General features: G+C 53.4%; 6 protein-coding genes across 6 annotated transcripts; 4 read left to right on the forward strand and 2 right to left on the reverse strand.

Moving 5' to 3' along the window:
* The first annotated feature begins 480 nt into the window (after positions 1-480).
* VE01_02354 (uncharacterized protein) lies at positions 481-6,483 on the forward strand. The gene is made up of 2 exons (XM_018271864.2): positions 481-1,109; positions 1,173-6,483. The coding sequence occupies exons 1-2, from the start codon at positions 1,018-1,020 to the stop codon at positions 6,226-6,228; spliced, it is 5,148 nt and encodes a 1,715-aa protein (XP_018132704.1). The 5' UTR covers positions 481-1,017; the 3' UTR covers positions 6,229-6,483.
* A 574-nt stretch (positions 6,484-7,057) lies between these two features.
* On the reverse strand, positions 7,058-7,818 carry VE01_02355 (uncharacterized protein). Its single transcript, XM_018271865.2, has 4 exons — positions 7,714-7,818; positions 7,640-7,660; positions 7,388-7,518; positions 7,058-7,296 (listed from the first exon to the last, which is right to left on the reverse strand). The coding sequence occupies exons 1-4, from the start codon at positions 7,762-7,764 to the stop codon at positions 7,089-7,091; spliced, it is 411 nt and encodes a 136-aa protein (XP_018132703.1). The 5' UTR covers positions 7,765-7,818; the 3' UTR covers positions 7,058-7,088.
* Positions 7,819-7,933: 115 nt separating this feature from the next.
* PGS1 (CDP-diacylglycerol--glycerol-3-phosphate 3-phosphatidyltransferase) lies at positions 7,934-9,787 on the forward strand (the record flags this gene model as incomplete). The annotated part of the gene is made up of 4 exons (XM_018271866.2): positions 7,934-8,289; positions 8,353-8,424; positions 8,482-8,762; positions 8,818-9,787. Exons 1-4 carry the CDS (start codon positions 8,029-8,031, stop codon positions 9,785-9,787), a joined length of 1,584 nt encoding a protein of 527 aa, XP_018132702.1. The 5' UTR covers positions 7,934-8,028.
* A 651-nt stretch (positions 9,788-10,438) lies between these two features.
* Positions 10,439-12,603, reverse strand: VE01_02357 (uncharacterized protein). Its single transcript, XM_018271867.2, has 5 exons — positions 12,594-12,603; positions 12,407-12,462; positions 12,055-12,338; positions 11,488-11,997; positions 10,439-11,421 (listed from the first exon to the last, which is right to left on the reverse strand). Exons 3-5 carry the CDS (start codon positions 12,132-12,134, stop codon positions 10,761-10,763), a joined length of 1,251 nt encoding a protein of 416 aa, XP_018132701.1. The 5' UTR covers positions 12,135-12,338; positions 12,407-12,462; positions 12,594-12,603; the 3' UTR covers positions 10,439-10,760.
* A 233-nt stretch (positions 12,604-12,836) lies between these two features.
* On the forward strand, positions 12,837-15,005 carry VE01_02358 (uncharacterized protein). Its single transcript, XM_059463436.1, has 3 exons — positions 12,837-13,369; positions 13,445-14,107; positions 14,174-15,005. The coding sequence occupies exons 1-3, from the start codon at positions 13,289-13,291 to the stop codon at positions 15,002-15,004; spliced, it is 1,575 nt and encodes a 524-aa protein (XP_059319896.1). The 5' UTR covers positions 12,837-13,288; the 3' UTR covers position 15,005.
* A 2,063-nt stretch (positions 15,006-17,068) lies between these two features.
* Positions 17,069-19,144, forward strand: VE01_02359 (uncharacterized protein). The gene is made up of 2 exons (XM_018271869.2): positions 17,069-17,463; positions 17,584-19,144. Exons 1-2 carry the CDS (start codon positions 17,183-17,185, stop codon positions 18,770-18,772), a joined length of 1,470 nt encoding a protein of 489 aa, XP_018132709.2. The 5' UTR covers positions 17,069-17,182; the 3' UTR covers positions 18,773-19,144.
* The last annotated feature ends 158 nt before the right edge of the window (positions 19,145-19,302 follow it).

The following is a 19,302-nucleotide window of genomic DNA, read 5'->3' on the forward strand; positions in this document are numbered from 1 at the left end:
GTTGCGTATGTAATGTATGTATACTGTAATTATACGGTGTACGGCGCGACATGTTGTACTGAAACCCCACTTATTGAGAGCCGCACCCAGTTTTTGGCGATGCGTGGATGCGTGACACTGACACTACTGCACGAACGGCCGTGTCTCATAGGACGACGCATTGGGGTTTTGCATGGTTTGCATGGGATTGACATTATTTTGGAGTGAGGGGTAGCTTTCCCGGTGTCGGCATGACTTTGATAAGAGCTCCGACCCTCCTTTCTAGGACAAGCTCCAACATCCTTCAGATATACTAAAATGTTGCAGCACACTTGTAAGCAGATAGAGCGTGAGTATGACTCGTAGGGGAACCTTGCATCATCACACACCGAGTATTGGTAAACAATATCACAGTTCGGAGCCTAGATGAGTGTAAATGCAAGGGATAATGCAAGCAAACAACTGCTTCTTGATTGATTATTGGGTATATGAAAGGTTGCGCGTAAATACTTATCTGCACGCACTGTGCATCCTACTCCACAATCACATACATACTGCTGTACTCCTTGCTTAATAAAGCTTTTCTCTGCGTCTCTTACTGGAACACTTCCTGCATACACCACAACAAAGTCCACAAAGTCCACACAGTACTAGAAGCCAGGTGGGGTCGTCCTTCACGTGGGGCCCCGTATTAACGTTACGCTGCTTGGGTGAATTGGGTGAAATTCACTAGCATCACTACCAAAATGCACTAACGCCGGCCCAAATTTCGTTCGCGACCTTCCCAAAAGTAAACCGAGACCCGTTGGAGTGGAGTGCATATCTCACTCAACCACCACCACCAAAACAGTGTCTTGTCTTGTCTTCCCCCCCAGACACCGGCAACGATCTTCTTCTTCTTCTTCTCCTTCTTCTTACGACAGGTCACTTCCATAAAGGTCCACCCCGCAGCAGATACACGAAGAGTTTATCGTGTGTATGCAGGACCGACAAGACATCCCGGTGTCAACGTCTGGGCTCTGAGAAAAGTTGCTGCCAATGGAGTCTGACTTCGGGGCAAAACATGAGCTGGGCAACTGCTCATGGCCCATCTGGCAGCTCGATGACTTCTCGAATTGCTTCCAGAGAGAGTGAGTTTTTACCCGATGAATTTCACCAAGCCCGAACGCATTGACTGATCGTGAATTTCACAGCTACCTAAAAGTGCTTCTCCCGCTCGTCGCCTTCTCGCTCTCCTTCCTCCTAATCATATCCCAAGCTATCCAGCGCAAGATCGCAGCGCGGAGGAATCGCGTCGCCGGATACGAACCGCTGAGCAATGGCAATACTGCCTTTGGTGTTTCCGAGCACCGCGAAAATGGCGACCTGGACTCGGATGCCGACAGAGAGAGCGAAGAGGAGGCCTTGACCATTGGAGCAGGGCGATTGGCGTTGGCGAAGAAAAACACCGCCGGATCAGTGGGCGTGCTCGACCGTCCGAGGGCCCAGTACAGCATGGTTATAATCGAGGAGTTGGCGCTCTTGGGCCTCATTGCTGTCAGCGCTACGGCATTTGCGACGCAGGCTTATGGGCCGAATGGCGGGCAGGCCGCGGTGGCTCAGGGATTGACTTGGGTGTATATATTCATTCTTGCGACTTTTCGATTGGTGCTTTCGGATACGAAATATAGGATACCGAGGCTTTGGGATCATACGGCGGTTCTGTACACGACGATGTGGACTCTCCAGATTATCATCTTCCGCTCGGTGATCATACACCCTCGTACTAGATTGACCCAGGTCCTTGTTATCCTGGAATTCTCCCTCACGACTCTACTATTTGGCATCGCCCTCACGACACGCAAGGGCAACAAGGCAGTGGTTATGGAATGGGAGGGCGACATTGAGCCTTCCCGGGAGCCATTGGCCAGTTTATTCTCTCTCGCCACGTTTTCATGGGTGGATTCTATTGTATATACGGGTTACATTAAGACGCTGGAAATAACCGATGTGTGGAACCTGACGCCAAAGGATAAAACCGCGGCCGTTTTGGAGCGCTATCGCCAGCTGCCCAAGACCATGAAGCTTATGTGGCACCTCCTCCGTTTCTTCCGTGGCAAGTTGATTGCACAATGCGTCTACGCATTCTTCTCCGCTTGGTTCACTTTTATGCCAACTCTACTGCTGAAATCCATCTTGGAGTACATCGAAGATCCGGGTGAGACTCCAAGGAACGTTATCTGGCTGTATGTTATCCTTCTCGCCTTCACCGACATCATCAGATCTCTACTCGACCAGCAAGCTCTATGGATCGGAAGAAAGGTGTGCATTCAGCTTCGCGCCATTATCATTGGTGAACTCTATGCCAAGGCCCTCCGTCGTAAGGCAGCGGCAAGCAGCGATACGGTTCTGGGAGAGAAGCAAGGCAAAGAGGATGCCGATAAGCCCAGCCGACTAAGCAGACTCTTTGGCTTTGCCAAGAAGAAGGAACCTGATAACAAGTCTGCTACACAAGCACCAGAGGCGTTGGTTGGCGGTGCTGCTGCCAACAAGAGTGATAGCGACGCTCAAGTTAACGTTGGAACTATCATTAACTTGATGTCCGTTGATTCTTTTAAGGTGGCTGAGATTAGCAGTTACCTTCACTTCCTGCTCTCCTCTGGACCAACCCAACTGGTCGTCAGTGTTATTCTCCTCTACCAAGTTCTAGGCTGGAGTTCAATTCCAGGACTCATCGTCATGCTCTTCCTACTCCCCATCAACATTGGATTTGCGTTCGCCTTTGGAAAAGCGCAGAAGAAGATCATGGCGGCAACCGATAAACGAATCCACACTACCAACGAGATCCTGCAAAATATCCGCGTCATCAAGTTTTTTGCTTGGGAGCATCGCTTCAGCACCATGATCAGCGAAAAGAGAAAGGCTGAGCTCAAGCAACTGCGCGGTAGATTTATCATTTGGTCTTTTGCCGTGGCGGTTTGGAATACTGTGCCTGTGGCAATCACCTTCTTCTCGTTCCTCGTGTACACAATGATTGAGAAGAAGCCGCTTTATCCTTCCGTTGCATTTACCGCTATCTCGCTCTTCAACATTCTGAGAGTGCCTCTCGACCAGCTTGGTGACATGATTGCCCACGTCAACGAATCTAGTGTCTCTATCACCCGTGTGGAGGAGTTCCTTAACGAGGATGAGACTGAGAAGTACGATCAGCTCGCTCATGATAACGTCGATGAGAATGGAAACGAGATTATTGGATTCGACAACGGATGCTTTTCGTGGGCCAGCAAGGACGAAGTGGTTGCCGAAGGTGGAACCCCCGCTTTCCGACTGATGGATCTGGATATCAGATTCGCTGTTGGCAAGCTTAATATTATCGCCGGCCCAACCGGCTCTGGAAAGACCTCGTTGATCATGGCTCTTCTTGGAGAGATGTCCAGGATCAGCGGTGAGGTTCATCTTCCTGGTGGCTATAGCCGTGAAGATGTTCGCCCCGACCCCGATACTGGCCTTACCGAGAGCGTCGCCTACTGTGCTCAGCAAGCTTGGCTCGTTAATGCGAACATCAAACAGAACATTCTATTCGCACAGGAGCTTGATGAGAAGAGATACAGGGACGTTATCATCGCCTGCGCACTGGAGAGAGATTTAGACATTTTGGATCACGGCGACGAGACCCTTGTTGGTGAGAAGGGCATCACACTCTCTGGCGGACAGAAGCAACGTATTTCGCTTGCGAGAGCTCTATACTCGAACTCCAGACATCTACTCCTGGACGACTGCTTGAGCGCTGTCGACTCTCACACCGCTAAATGGATCTTCGACAACTGCATCACCGGGCCTCTTATGAGAAACCGAACTTGTATCCTGGTCTCCCACAACCTCGCACTGTGTGTTCCCTCCGCCGAGCACGTTGTCGTACTTGATAACGGAAGAATTACTGTCCAGGGTAACCCTCTCCGCGTTATCTCATCTGGAAAGCTTGGCGAGGACTTGCCTCTGCAGTTGAGCAGCGCCGGCCTGGTTTCTCAGATCCCATCTCGTGTACCATCGTCTGTTGGCGAGCAGAGTGATAAGACATTGATAGATACCCCCGCTGAAGCGAATGAGGACGGCACGACGGATGCAGCAAAGCCCCCGAAGAAAGTTAACAAGCCACAGGATGCAATGGAAGAGTCCAAGGCTGTCGGCAGCGTCAAATTCGAGACTACGGTTATTTACTTGAAGGCCATGGGCCCCTGGTGGTTCTGGGTTCTTGCAGTCATCGTCTTCGGCGTGCAGCAACTGGCCGCGGTTTCGAGCAATGTCTGGATCAGGGAGTGGGCCAACCAATACGACCTACCTGAAGAAGCTGGGAAGCAATTCATTTCTACAACTGGGTTCCTTGCTAACCCGGCCGCCTCGAACGCCATGTCAAATACCCAGGGACTCGCTAGGTTCATTCCGTACTTCAGTGATGAGTGGTCGCTCAAGGCGCTCATTGCTCCAGATGTGGATGTCAAGTACTACCTCATTGTGTACGCTGCGATTGGACTTGGTGGAATGTTTGTGGCTCTATTCAGGGATCTTTGGCTCTTTTACGGATCGCTCACGGCTTCGTGGAGTATCCACCAGGATCTTATCCACTCCGTCACCCGGGCGCAATTCAAATTCTTCGACGTCACGCCTCTTGGTCAGATTATGAACCGCTTCTCTAAGGATCTCGAGTCTATCGATCAGCAAATCGCACCTGTGGCTATTGGCGTTGCTAGTTGTGCACTGGCGATTGTGGTGACCATCACTCTTATTAGTGCAATCACTCCCGGTTTCCTCATCGCTGCAGCTTTCATTAGCGTAATTTACTTCCTTATTGGACGATTCTACCTCAGGTCGTCTAGAGATTTGAAGAGATTGGAGTCTGTTCAGAGAAGTCCTCTGTTCCAACAGTTCGGCGAGACTCTGACTGGTATCACCACTATTCGTGCTTATGGTGATGAGAAGCGTTTCATTCGCGACAATGCCGTTCGTGTCGATACCTACAATCGCCCATTCATCTACCTCTGGGCAGCCAACAGATGGCTCTCCTTCCGTATCGACGTTGTTGGAGATCTGGTTGCTTTATTCGCCGGAATGTTTGTCATCTTCAGCATCGGCAGCATCGATGCCGGATCCGCAGGTCTGTCTCTCGGATACGCCATCACCTTCACCGAGAACGTGTTGTGGCTCGTCAGACTCTATGCCATTTACGAGCAGAACATGAACTCGGTGGAGCGAATCAAGGAATACCTCGACGTCGAGCAAGAGGCCGAAGCCGAGAACGAGAAGACCCAGCCTGCGGCGAACTGGCCCAGCCAGGGATCGGTCGAGTTCATCAACTACACCACCCGCTACAGAGCCGACCTTGACCCAGTTCTCCGTAACGTCACCGTCAAGATCAACCCCTTGGAGAAGGTCGGCATCGTCGGCCGCACGGGAGCAGGCAAGAGTTCTCTCGCCCTCGCTCTCTTCCGCGGCCTCGAAGCAGAGGAAGGCAAGATCCTCATCGACGGCGTCGACATCGGACTCATTGGCCTCCGCGACCTGCGCGAGTCCATCACCATCGTCCCTCAAGACCCAACCCTCTTCACCGGCACGATCCGCACCAACCTCGACCCCTTCAACCTCTTCACCGACGAAGACATCTTCACAGCGCTCAACCGCGTCCAGCTAATCGGCAACGACACAGCCGCGCATACACCATCGACTTCCCGCCCTGTTACTCCCGGTACCAGCCGGGCCAACACTAGCACGAACCTCCCTACCACCTCCACCGTTCTCGCCTCCGGCGCATCGGGCGCTTCTACCCCAGCGACGAACAAAAACATCTTCCTCAACCTCTCCTCCCCCGTCGCGGAATCCGGCAACAACCTTTCCCAAGGGCAACGGCAACTCCTCTGTCTCGCTCGCGCGCTGCTCAAGAACCCGCGCGTGCTAATGATGGACGAGGCGACAGCATCTATCGACTACGCCACCGATGCGAAGATCCAGGAGACGATTAGGGAGTTGACGAGCACGATCATCACGATTGCGCATCGTCTGCAGACTATTGTGGATTATGATAAGGTGCTTGTGCTGGATAAGGGGCGCGTGGTGGAGTTTGATCACCCCCATATACTGTTGAAGAAGAGGGGGGAGGAGGCGGTGTTTAGGGGGATGTGTGAGACGAGTGGGGAGTTGGAGGCGCTTGTGAAGACGGCGAAGACGGCGTGGGAGAAGGGGAGGTTGGTGGATGTTGATAGTGATGCTGAGCAGTAAAGTGGTGAGGAAGAATGAAAGAAAGAAAGGAAGAAGGTAGTGAATCCCTGGATTTTTGGGAAAGGAGGAACGGTGGTGGTAGATATGGATAGGGAGAGGAGACTTGTGTAGATAGCTGAAGATTGGAAATACGGGCTGGACTGACCGAATTGGCTATATTTCCGCTTTTTTTTGGGAGATTGGCAAGCAAGGTAAGGCAGCAAAAAGGGAATGGCGCGACATAGGGACTCCTTTCGGGTATATAATAAATGGGATGGCTTCTGAACAATGCTGAATGTGTGGAATATGTTGTGCTATTGGTAAGTAGAAGTGAATCGAGTGATGATTGCCTGACTTGTTCCTGTGTGTTGAGAAGGGCTGCTTGGAGATGTGTGTGGGATGTGTTCCTGGGATGGTTCTCTTGAGGGGAATTCTTCACCATGATATATGCTATGCTCTCAAACTTGGATTGGAATATAGGGAAAACACAGGCTGAAATAAGGGAAGATATCCCTTGCTCCCTGGATCTTTAGGAGTTGCTTTTGCTTGATAGCCAAAAGAAAGAGATCTCACTATTTGCGTCTTACCATTCCTATAATATAGTTTCCCATCCCATTCTTCTCCTCCCCCCTGAGTAATTTGAGTGGGAATGTGCATACCAGCTGTAGCCCACGTCTCATCGGTCCATGGTCTCCTCTCCCAACCCGCTCTCGTCCAATCCGACTAATCCGGTGCCACTCCGCACCACTCAAGAAAACACGCCAGCACAAGCTTCACAGAACCAACAAATCTCGCACGCTTCATGAACTTCCTTTCCATTCCAATCTATCTCAATTCAATATATACATCCCCCCCTCTCCTCCTCCTTCTTCCCCTCCAATCTAGCGCGCAACAACCTTAGGCTCCCACGCCGATATCTTCGGCACCACAGTGTTATACGGCTTATACGCGCCCCTCGACTGGGTGGGGTTCATGCGGTGCTCGCGCAGCTCCCAGGGGCGCTGCATCGTCTGCAGGATCTTGTCCTGGGTCGGTGGCTTGTCGACCGCGTAGGAGATCCAGGCGTGCCATCCGGGCTCGATTTGGGAACTATTTGGGGGCGGTTGTTAGTTGGGGATTCGGGGAATGGGGGTCGGTTAAGACGAGGAAGAGGGAGGGGCCAAGGAGGGAGAAGACGTACGGATCCCATTCGTATTGCTTGTAGTCGACCCAGCGGGTGCGGAGGGGGAGCTCTTCCTCCATGTTCTCGAAGAATTTGTTGCCGAAGTTGTCGATGCCGATTAGGGTTCCGGCCTTGGTGTCACCGATGTGCTGTGGTCAATTGTTAGTTCCCTTCCTCTCTGATCCTTCCAATCCCATCCATCCCTCTATACAAGGCATTGCCTCCAGACAGCCGGTCGAAATGTGGTGGGGTGTTCCTCGCTCGACATACCTGCATCTGATGAAGGGCATCCTACAAAACCACCATTAGCGCGCGCACAACTCGACAGCGGGGGAAGTACATACCTTAATTCCAGCTCGGCGGAGGTTCCGCAGTGTTCTGAGCACGGTAGACATATTGACGTTGTCGCAATGGCACTGTTCAATACACCTTCTTCCGCGTCTTTGACGTCGTCTCAATGCCCGTCTTGCGGATTGGCGAGCTAAGCGCCCGAAACGTACTAGCGCGGCAACACCTTCGGCCCAGCCAGTAACGGGTTGAAATATTGTCAGCTTTGGGGGTAAGGCTGATATTGAGCCTCACCAACGCCAAACGCCGTTATTTCTTATTGTTTTATTTTTTGTTGTAGCGCACCCGCGTTAGAAGGGTGGTTAAAGATTATGCTTGCGAGGAGTTTGCTGAGATGCGCTGCTCCGCGACGGATTGTGAGTAGGCAGTTGCCGCGCGCTGCGAAGGGGAGGAGGTACTCGACAGCCTCGTCCAGTGTGTCTGGGGGCGGCGCGCAGAGTACGACGGGACAGGGTGCCCCGATGCTGGCGGCGTTTACGGAGGAGTTGGATAAGATTGCGCCGCGGTTTGATATTAGGGGGGACCAGGTGGAGGTGTTGCGGACGCCGAGCGAGTTTTATGAGACGTTGAAGGTGGGTGGTTTGCTTGGACTCGACTCTTGAATGGGGGGGATTGGTGCTGACGATTTTGGGTAGGATAAAATACGGAAGGCGGAGAAGCATATATTTCTTTCGACGTTGTATATAGGAAAGACTGAACATCAATTAGTCAGTATTCCTAAGATACGGCTCTACGATTGTGCATTGTTGACCGAGAAGCTGTAGATATCCGTCCTCGCCGAAGCCCTCCGCGCAAAGCCGGAATTGAAGCTTAGTGTCCTCACCGATGCCCTTCGCGGAACACGAGAAACACCTTCGACATGCTCGGCGTCTCTGCTCGCTCCTTTGATCGAAGAATTCGGGCCGGAGAGAGTAGAGATCCGCATGTACCATACACCGAACCTGACAGGACTGCGCAAGAAATATGTGCCGAAGCGCATCAACGAGGGATGGGGCCTACAGCACATGAAGTTATACGGGATGGATGATGAGATTATCATGTCTGGGTATGCTCCCCTTCCCGCACTCTCTCGAGGTACACACAGCTAATAGGATTCACAGAGCCAACCTCAGCAACGATTATTTCACAAACCGACAAGACCGCTACCACGTCTTCTCCTCCCCCGAAATAACCTCTTACTTCCACAAACTCCACTCCGGCGTCTCATCCCTCTCCTTCCTCGTCGTCCCCTCCCCCTCCACCCCGGCAGGCTACACCCTCGTCTGGCCCACCTCCAACGACGCGCCCTCCCCCCTCGTCAGCTCCAGCGGCTACATAACCGCCTCCACCGCCCGCCTCGCCCCGCTCATCAAACCCGTCGCGCGGCCGCTCTCCCACCTCCCCGACTCAGACACAACAATCTACCCCCTCGCGCAACTAACCCAGCTCCTCAAACCAGAAACCAGCACCGAGCTCCCCGCCGTGACATCCATCCTGCGCGCCCTCGCCGCCCCAGCTTTCGCCAAAAGCAGCTGGACATTCACAGCCGGCTACTTCAACCCCGATCCGTCCCTGACGAAGCTGCTCATCTCCTCTGCTTCCAGGGGGACCGTCATCACCGCCTCACAGCACGCGAACGGGTTCTACGGCGCCTCGGGCCCCGCTGGGCTATTGCCAGGCGCATACACCCTCTACGCGCGGCGCTTCATGGAAGCAGCTGCGCGCGCCGGGCGAGGCGGGGCAATCAAGCTTCTCGAGTGGAAGAATGGGCGCGTCGGCGAGCCGGGGGGTTGGACGTACCACGCGAAGGGGCTGTGGGTTTCGATGCCGGGGGAGGAGGGGAGGCCGAGTATGAGTTTGGTGGGGAGTAGTAATTATACGCAGCGGAGTTATAATTTGGATCTCGAGGCGAATGTGCTGGTTGTGACGAGGAATGAGGGGTTGATGAGACGGTTGGGGGAGGAGGAGAGAGGGTTGAGGGAGTACGCGGAGGAGGTGGGGAAGGGGGATTTTGAGCATGTGGAGAGGAGGGTGGGGGTTAGAGTTAGGATTGCTATGTGGATGGTTAAAATTGCGGGGGGTGCGCTGTGAGGATGGGTGAGGGGGGTGGATGATGTGTTTGTATGATATGGTGTATATATGAGGTCGAGATTAATAGAATGTACAGAGATGTGTAGGCCTGCCAGTCTCACAAGATTCCTCAAACCAACAATTGTGTTTAATGAAGGACAAAGCATATATTGTGAGGTTTATGTCTTATGGACGCAAAGGAACGCAGAGCAAATGGCACACAACAGAGAGAGAAGCTTTTGCTAGAGCGTGGATCCAAGCTTCCTGTTCAAGGTTTATACGGATCACTATTCTCTCGTGTCAGATTTTGAAGGCGCTGGATTTTCTCTCGCCGTCGATCCTGTCTTGCTGTCAAAGCTCTCTTCTCGTCGGTATCTTCTCACCGCTCGCACCACCGTCATTGGGCACGCAAACGAGAAGAGAAACCCTTGACCCGGCAAACAGGGTGGGCGGCCTTGCGTGATAGTTAATTTGAAAAAGAGACAACCCCTCTCCCTTTTTTCATGATATGAGCTTCGTCGAAGATTAGTCCTTAATCCGCAACTTGGGCATTCACAACGCCTTAAATATCTAGAGCACAGGAAGTCAAACGAGCCAGAAGCAGGGGATTTCTCACATCGTTACCAAGTATGCACTTTCTCAAACAGTTCTCATTTTTAGTCATCTCTGCATCTATCATAAGGACAATCATGCACACAAAACTCTCACATGCGGCATGGTAGGGCCATAAGCGAATCCCGTGGGAGCGTCGAAGTAAGGGCCACAGTTATCACATCAGCCCCTTTTCTGAGAAGTAAAGAGGTAACAGATAGGTATATTTGACTCTAAGTACTCCTCGCTATTTTCAAATCCATCAATACAGCCGAGCATATCTTCCAGCTCGGCATACATAGCAGCCCGTCATTCCTACATTAGGTATACAAAGCAAACCCTGCAGGCAAATTAATGCCAACCCCGAACGCCGTATATATAAAATATTTCACCCACCCCACGCTCACGCCGACGGCGTCTTCTTATCCTCCTCCGCCTTCTTCTTCGCCTCCTCCTCCGCCTGCTCCTTATTAATCTTCGACGTCAGCTCCATCTCCTGCTTCTTCCTCTCCTCCTCCTTCTTCTTCGCCTCCTCCTCCTCCGTCGGTATCCCAGCCTCCTTCTTCTTCCTCTCCTCCTCCAACACCCTCTCCGCCTCTGCTTGGGCTAGCTTCTTCTTCTCCTCAATCTTAATCCTCGACTTCTCCGCCTCCGCCTTCTCAAACGCCAGCGAAGCCGCCTGATCAATCGCGCCCTCACGATTATCCCCCTCGCACCGCTCCCGCTCCAGCTTCATGGGCAGGATAATCGCGATCTCAGGACAGTACTTGAGGATCCTCGCGCGCTGATCGCTGTTCTTCCACACGCCCGGGGGCAGTTTTCCAGCGCCGTCGCGCAGATGGTATCCCATAGGCGCCTCGTTGTAGACGTCCTCGACACTGAAGTGCTTGGCGTCGAGGCCGCTGGCGACTTTGAAGTCGGGCATGGCGGAGATGCGCTTGCCGAACCACTCGTCCTCGGGTTCGGAGTCCCCGTCGCGGGTTTGGAACTCGAGGACGCGCTTGATGGCTGCGACGCGGCGGATGGAGAGCCCGCCGTTGCCGGCGAAGGTGTCGGTGTTGCTTCTGCGCGGGTGTGTTAATGTTGTGCTACCAACGGGTATCATGGGGGGTAAGTAGATAAGGACGAACCTTGGTGCGGCGGCCCAGTCATAGCGGAGCCAGTCGTTCAGGCTGTCTTTGGAGTTGGAGCACATAATGCTATCGCTCTCGTATTTCATAATCCATTCCACCCCCGGTATCAGATCTGTGTAGAAGTGAGAGTCCGTGAGCATGCGCCACACATGCTCCTTATTCTTGATCTCCCACGGCTTTGGCACGACCATGAGGTCGAGCTTGCCGGCCGCCTGCTGATGCTTAATGGCGAAGCTGCGGCCGACGGCAGCGACGCTCTTGTTGGTGCCGATAAAGAGGAAGCGCCATTCTGGCGGGACGACGGATATCATATGCAGGATCTGTGGTACGAGATGCGGCTTCGCGCGCCCCTCGATCAGCAGCGCAAGCTTTGTAGGGTCGTACGCCGTGAGCGGGTCGCTTTCGGGGTGGAATTCCACCTTTATCGATGGGAGCTTCTGGCGTGTGCGTGTGAGCTGCTCTTGCAGCGTCTCTTGATAACGCGGGAAGAGGCCGGCGATTGTCCATCTGCAGAGGGAAAGTTAGAAAGGGCTCGGCCAGGATGAAGGAGGAGGGCAAACGTACATTGCTACTAGACCTGCGAAGAGGATGACCTTTGTGCGATTCAGGGCGAAGAAGCCGCTGGTCTTGGTGGATAACGGCATGGTGTCCCGCGATGCCAATCGCAGTTAAATGTAGGGCCTCAGAAGCCCATCCGTTATCGTAACCAGCAGTCTGCGCGTTTTCGAGGGCGTTCAATGGGAGTTCGCAGAGGCTCTGTATTCTATTTCGCAAGCAGTTGAAGCTGAGGATGTCGACAACTGTTCATGAACTCCAAGAATCCTACAGTACGTAGTGTCTTGGAATCCCTGAAGACGTTATCCACTGAGCTGAATCCATAGTGGCTCCTTTTTATCGCTGGCGTACAAGTACATACAAGTGTCAACGGTGATAATGGACGCTGCTTTAAGGGTCCATTGCCTGCAAAAATAGCTTGGGGCCAGTCAGTGGTAGTGAACTTCTTAGTGACTTGAAAAAAAGGGCTAAAACGTCAACAGAATTAGAGGCCGCCAGGGGTAGAGAAGTAGCAGTACTTGAGAATACAGAGTATAGTGGCCGCGTACCAAACATATAGCACCAAATTTACTCCAGTATTCAAAGAATCGCCCCAGCACTCTAAGTCAAACGGAATCAAATCCAAGTACCGGTACGAAGGCCACGACGACGCTAGAATACTCGTAATCCTTCCAGTATCACGTGAGCAGCGTGTTAGGTGGCTCGAAGTCGCGGCACTGATCGTAGGAAGGGCGATAAGTCAATTGAATTGCTGGATTGTTTAGTTATATCCTTATATATCCCTATATATTCCTACATATCCTTATATATCCTTATATACTCTTACATATTCTTATTTATTATTTATTATTCTATATTCTTATTTTTCTATTCGTTCCATACTCAGTTGCTGTAAATAACCCGATCTAAACCCTTTCCGTACGAGGCTACTACACGTACCAGGAGGCGGGATCGCTTACCTGTACTGTATTGGTACCTTCATATTTCTTGGCTCCAATTTCTTATCCGTACACGGAGAGAGAGAGAGTCTATTGCCTCTTCTAGACAACTTCACAGAGATTCTGCCGTCCTTTTCGTTTCTTTGCGCTGTGCTGCTTGTACAATAATTCTTGCTGCGAGTTGCCACCACGGTCGCTACAAATCGATGCGTTCCTGAACCAGTCAACCCATCGTCTTACTGCCGTACGTTCGGCCCTCGATCAAACATCAACCGCCGCATTCGAGTTGAACCCCAAGAGAAACCATGGCATTTGCCAGTACCTCGCGGGCAATATGGCTCAGCACCTTCGTCATCATCATCTGTCTCTATTTCACCCTTAATTCCGTACGTGCCGCCTCCCCCTTAACCCCTCGCCTCACCCTCACGGCCTCAACCCTCCATGCTGACATCCGCAACCAGGAAACTTTCAATGGCACCACCACCATCCGCGCAGGCGGCAATACCCAAGCGCCCGTCGTCGAAACCCCTCTCACCCCCGAAGAAGCCTCCTGCAAAAAGCTGGGCATGATAAAAGAGGCCTCGTGCCCCGTCCCCGACACCCCCTATTTCAAGGCCCACGACTCAGACAAGACGCCCGACGACCAGCGCCCGCTCATCACCTACGCCTACTACGAATCGCCGTTCGCGCGCGCCAACCTCAAGTTCTTCGTGGACCACGCGCTGCACGATGCGGCGGATTTCATCTTCATCCTCAACGGCGAGACGGACGCGGACAAGACCATCATCTTCGCGGACTCCGATGTCCCAGAGGACCTTCGCGACCTCATTCCTAGACGCGACAAGAAGAATATCTTTGTTAAGAAGCGGCCGAACACCTGCTTTGATCTCGGCGCGCATAATGAGGTTCTCAATAGCGTGCTTGGAGGCGAGGGATGGATCGGCAAGGATGGTCCCATCGCGGAACCCAAGGGCATGGTCAGCGCGGGGGATAACATGCTGTTGAGGAATAAATATAAGCGCTACATTCTCATGAATGCCAGTATCCGTGGCCCATTCGTGCCGCGCTGGAGCACCCAGTGCTGGACCGACTCCTACCTGAACCGTCTAACCGACAGGATCAAGGTAAGCTCAACCCACCCCCCAACAGCCCCTCACACAGTTCCACCCCGCTAACCCCCACCCCCCCAGCTCGTCGGCATGTCCTACAACTGCCACAACGGCGAAGGCCACATCCAATCCATGATCTGGGCAACCGACCACACCGGCCTCCAGGTCATGCTCACCAAAGCCGGCATCGGCGAGTGCTTCGGCGCCATGTCCGAGGCCATGTTGGCGGAGGTGCGCACCACGCAGGTCCTCCGCGACGCCGGCTTCGAGGTCGACAACTTCATGAGCGTGTACCACAGCGAGAACCGCGCGGCTAAGTACGCGCGCATGCGCGCGAAGAAGGCGAAGGGGATTAAGCAGTTTAAGCGCGGGGAGATCGAGGCTGGGGCTGAGGCTGAGGCACCAGAGCTGGTGACGCGCGAGACGGAGGAGGAGAAGAAGGCTAAGGAGGCTAAGGAGGCCGAGACCAAGGCTAAGAAGGAGAAAGAGGAGAAGGAAGCAAAGGAGAAGAAAGACAAGGAAGCTGCCGCTGCCGCCGCCGCAGCCGCAGCCGCAACGCCAACAACAACCCACATCCCCACCGCCTCCGAAGTCGCGGCCGCCAAAGCCGCCGAAGAAGAGCGCGTCCGCCAAGAAGCCGCAGCCAAAGCCGCCGCGGAGGAGAAGGCGCGCATCGAGAAGGAGAAGAACGACAAGCTCCTCCTGATCGAGGATAACGATATGCCGGGCTACTTCTGGCGCGAGTGCAAGCACGAGGATTGGTTGGGGCCCGGGAGCTACTTCGGCACGTTCGTGCATCCGTATGAGAATCTGTTTATGAAGAGTCATCGCAAGATTGAGGATACGGTGCTGGATAATTTGACGAAGTGGCATGATGGGTGGGGGTATGAGAGTTATGATGTTTGCTTTTAAAGGGGGGGATGGGGAGGAGGGGGTGGGGGGAGCGGGGAGGAAGTAATTATTGATGTTTGTGGGATTGGCGTTTTGGAAGGAGCGGCATGTGTGTGATGGTGGTGGCCGAGGATGGGGGAGGATTGTATCCCTCGTCGTTTGGCTGTGTTTTGTTGTGTATGATGCATCTAATATGTTGTATTTTTTTTTAGAAGTCAGGACAGGTATGGCTTTGTTGAAGGGAAGGGGGTGGTGGTGGAGGTGGTGGAGGTGGTAAAAAATGAGTGTATTATCAGATATATATCGACTACCTACCTAACTGTTGTTGTATTGGACGTCCTCGCGTGATCGTGCTCGTGCCGGATGGATATAGTTTAACATCGTAGATTTAGAAACACATATATAACACTTCTATCACTTCTACCACTTCCTTACATCCCATACCCAAACCCATCCCCTCTCCCTCATCACCCCACCACCTCACCTCACACCTCCTCCCCCCTAACCTAACCCCTATACACCAAACCCACCATCACATCACACTCTCCCTCATCACGTGCACCCACCCACCCACTTCCCACTCCACCACACACCCACCATACACACCACTATCCCCCTACCCCCTAATCCCCAACTCCATCCTTAGCCCATCCATCCCCCCTAACCCTGAGCCGCCTCGGCGGGCCCACTTCGGCTCCCCTACAATGTACAGTATACACTCTACGTCGTCAGCAATGGTGAAACGGCCATCAACGCAGCACAGTGGGGGAAGGATGCGATGGTGCTGAAGCGCTTTCTTGGCTTCTGTCAGAGACAGGAGGGTGGATACGAGGAGGGTAGGGGTAGGGGGTACGTGTGGTGCGTACGAGTGCTACGGGTTGGATGGGGGGGACGGGTGGTGTGGTGATGCAGTAGGGGGGGGCTGGACTGACTGACGGGATGGTGGGGGATGGAGGAGAGGGGATGGAGGAGAGATGGTGGTGATGGAGCAGTGGTGGTTGCGGTGATGGAACATTGGTTGTGGTGGTTGTGGTGGTGGTTGTCAAAAGGCGGATGGATTGGATTGGATTGTTATTTGAGGAATACTATAGGGAAGTGGTGGCGATCAGAGTGTTGCATACGAGGGGGATTGGATGGTAATACGAGGTACGGCGTTGATTTGTAGATGAATACAGCACAAAAAGGGTGTGTAGCAGTGGTACTTCAAAAAGCGGTATACAATCCCTATCATCCCTCCATCCTCCTAACATTTTTCAGCTCCAACCAAAAAGTACTACAAAACGCCGTTATAGTACTAGCAAATAAAAAGTGGTAAAAGCAGCGATAAGGGGAGGCAACAAAAGGGGACACCGACAAGGCTGATCTTTCTAGTTCGATCGCCAAGGGCCACCGGGAAAAAAATCCTATTTCCGCGCTAAGGACGGAATAGGGTGTTTCAGGGCCCTTTGCGGGTTAGCGTGTGATAGCGTGGGTGTTATTTCGGGAATTGGTTTTTGCCAGGGGACTGATTTTATAGATTAAACCGCGGCGGGTTTTTTGGCTTCAATTTTTGGGGGGACGAGGACCCTTACGCCTCTCTTCTCCAAGGGATCCCTGGCGATGGCGATGGGGGATGGCGTAACTGTTTCCGATTGCTTATGGGGTACTTTATGGCTACGCGGCGGGTGTACGTGGCTGGCATACGAATTAGGAGTCGAGGGGTTGTACCTCTTTCCCTCTTGAGAATGAAAAAACAAGACTTTTTGCCCTGCTGCGGGTAAATTACAACCACTATAGAACCACTATAGAAAAGGAAAGTACAGTACCAACTACCACCATACCCAGTTCCTTCCTGAACGCGTCACTGCCACTTATCGCACCTAGATATTTCGCCATCTACCCCTTCCCCCAATTAGAAAAGGTACACTACACTACAATTCCCCAATTAAATTCCCAATTTCCCCAATTAATTCACCCATTCACCCGCCACCCACCCCCATCCCCCTCCGTTATTCCCAATCCGGCCCAAAACACCCCCAATCCGTCCCCGACGATCTCCCTATCTCCCCCTCCCCCATCCCCCCCAAAATCCTTCTCCCCCCCAAAAAATAACTATCGCAGCCTCACCACCCCTAAGGCACCCCCGCATACCCCCCCAATCCCTCCGATCCCAGCCCAAGGAGAATCCGCCGCAGCACCCCTGTCTGTCTTGCGCCGCCCATGCACCACCAACGGTCCCAGCAGCACTTCACCATAATCCTCGAACCTCCTCCTCCTGCCTCTCCTCGACTCGACCTCAAATGTCGCCCTAGGTCACCTACCAACATCACATCCCTCGCGATGGACATCTCGCAAACCTCGCCCGCCGGCCCGCGATGGTCGCTCGGCGCGACGCGCTCGGGGATTGCTGAGAGATTTGAGGCTGTAAAGAGGCTCCCTACGCTGCTTTGGGGACATACGTCGCGGCGCATTCGTGCGCTCGTTGCGATGTCTGTTTTTGTGTGAGTCCCCCTCCCCGCCAACGACTCCCCAGCTCCTCTTCTCTCCATTCTACCAAGAACTTGAAAAGAAATAAATAAATAAAAGAATATGAATAACCCAGCTAACGCCCCAATTCACAGCCTCATAACCCTATCACTCTACCGCCCCTCCCCCCCCGACCTCCCCAAAGTCAGCCTCACCTACCCCCCCAACCCCGCCTTCTCCGCCCCCTCCCCCACCGGCTCCTCCCCCTTCAACGCCTCTCGAGTCGGCCTCCTCATCGAAAACCGCCCAAACCCCATCCTCGCACCCCTCATGCTCCATTTCATGACCGTCGTCCCCCCCGAATGGCGCTTCCGCTTCATGGGCTCCGCCGAGTCCGTCGCCTCGATAAACCAATCCCACGCCATCCGCGAGCAGGTCCGCATCGGGAAGCTGGATTTGACACTCATACCTTCGAACATGACGACGAGTTCCCAGGAGGAGATCTCGGTTTTCTTGACGACGTTGTGGGTGTATGAGACGTTGCTGAGGCCGGCGGAGCATTTGTTGGTGTTTCAGACGGATAGTATGCTCTGCGCCAATGCGAGGCAATCTATCAATGAGTGGCTCGAGTTTGATTGGGTTGGTGCGCCGTGGCATCCTGATGGGAAGTGGGGGGGGAATGGAGGGCTGTCACTCAGGCGCGTAGCTCCCATCATTGAGATACTAAAACACCAAGTCCGCGGCCACGAAGGCGGTCCGGAAGACGTCTGGCTCAGCGAGCGCCTCTCCGACCGTCCGGGCGCCAAGATGGCAAACGGCTCGCTGAGTCTCACATTCAGCGGAGAAATGCATTCCGGCGGCCCCGAACACGTGCGTCCCTCTGGCCTAAAGATCCCGGAAGAGGACAGGGAAAAACGCCCCGCCGGCGGGGGAATCGACAGCGACGCCACCGCCGCAGAAAGCCAAGACGTAGATTGGTGGCGCGAGGGCTTCTACGAGCCTATGGGCTATCATACGGGTGATAATGGACATACGCTCCACACCCAGATCTGGGGGACGGTGGAGATGAGGAGGCATATTTGGGATTATTGCCCGGAGGTGAAGATGATTTTCGAGATGGATGCGGCGGAGTATGTGCCGGGGACTTGTCATGCGAATTGGAGGAGGGGGTTGGATACGGGGTTGTTGGGGGAGAGGGGGGAGGGAGGGGAGGGGGAAGGGGGGTGGATGGAGGGGATGAGTAGGGCGGGGGTGGGGGAGGAGGGGTTGAAGAGGAGGTGGGACCCCGAGGATGTGGATGAGGAGGGGTATCCTTATTTACCGCTGAACCTTGTGCCGTGGTGAACACCATTTCCTCACCACGTCACCATCGTCACCATCTCCAACCACCTACCATACATATACCATCCATCATCCACCAATCTCACCACCTCACCACCTCACACCCACCCTGCTCCCAAAAAACGGGGAAGCAACAACGAAAAAGACCGTTGTCACCCCCCCCACGGCGTTCCAAGCGACGACGACGGCGTTTTATATCTTTTGTCAAAACGAAAGACCGACCCCCTTTTCTGTGTTTATTTAACCTTGTACATCTATCTACGCACCTAGATTATTTGCCCCATCTATGCGTCTGTAACGCTCTATATCCATCCCCCCAGCTGAATGCTGCTGGGTAGCTAGCGAAAGTTATGAAATGAAATTATATGTTTGTTGATCTTTCTAAACACACGTCTGATTGAGTTTCGTGATATCCGCTGCGTTGCAGCTTCCGATTTGAGTCTCATGACAACCACCTACCACGCACGCCTCGTAACATCAAAATGTGGATTCGTCGTCTGGTATTACTGATGCCGCAGATATGGAATTTACTC

Source organism: Pseudogymnoascus verrucosus (assembly GCF_001662655.1).
Source record: "Pseudogymnoascus verrucosus strain UAMH 10579 unplaced genomic scaffold scaffold_9, whole genome shotgun sequence".
NCBI classification, from domain to species: Eukaryota; Fungi; Ascomycota; class Leotiomycetes; order Thelebolales; family Thelebolaceae; genus Pseudogymnoascus; species Pseudogymnoascus verrucosus.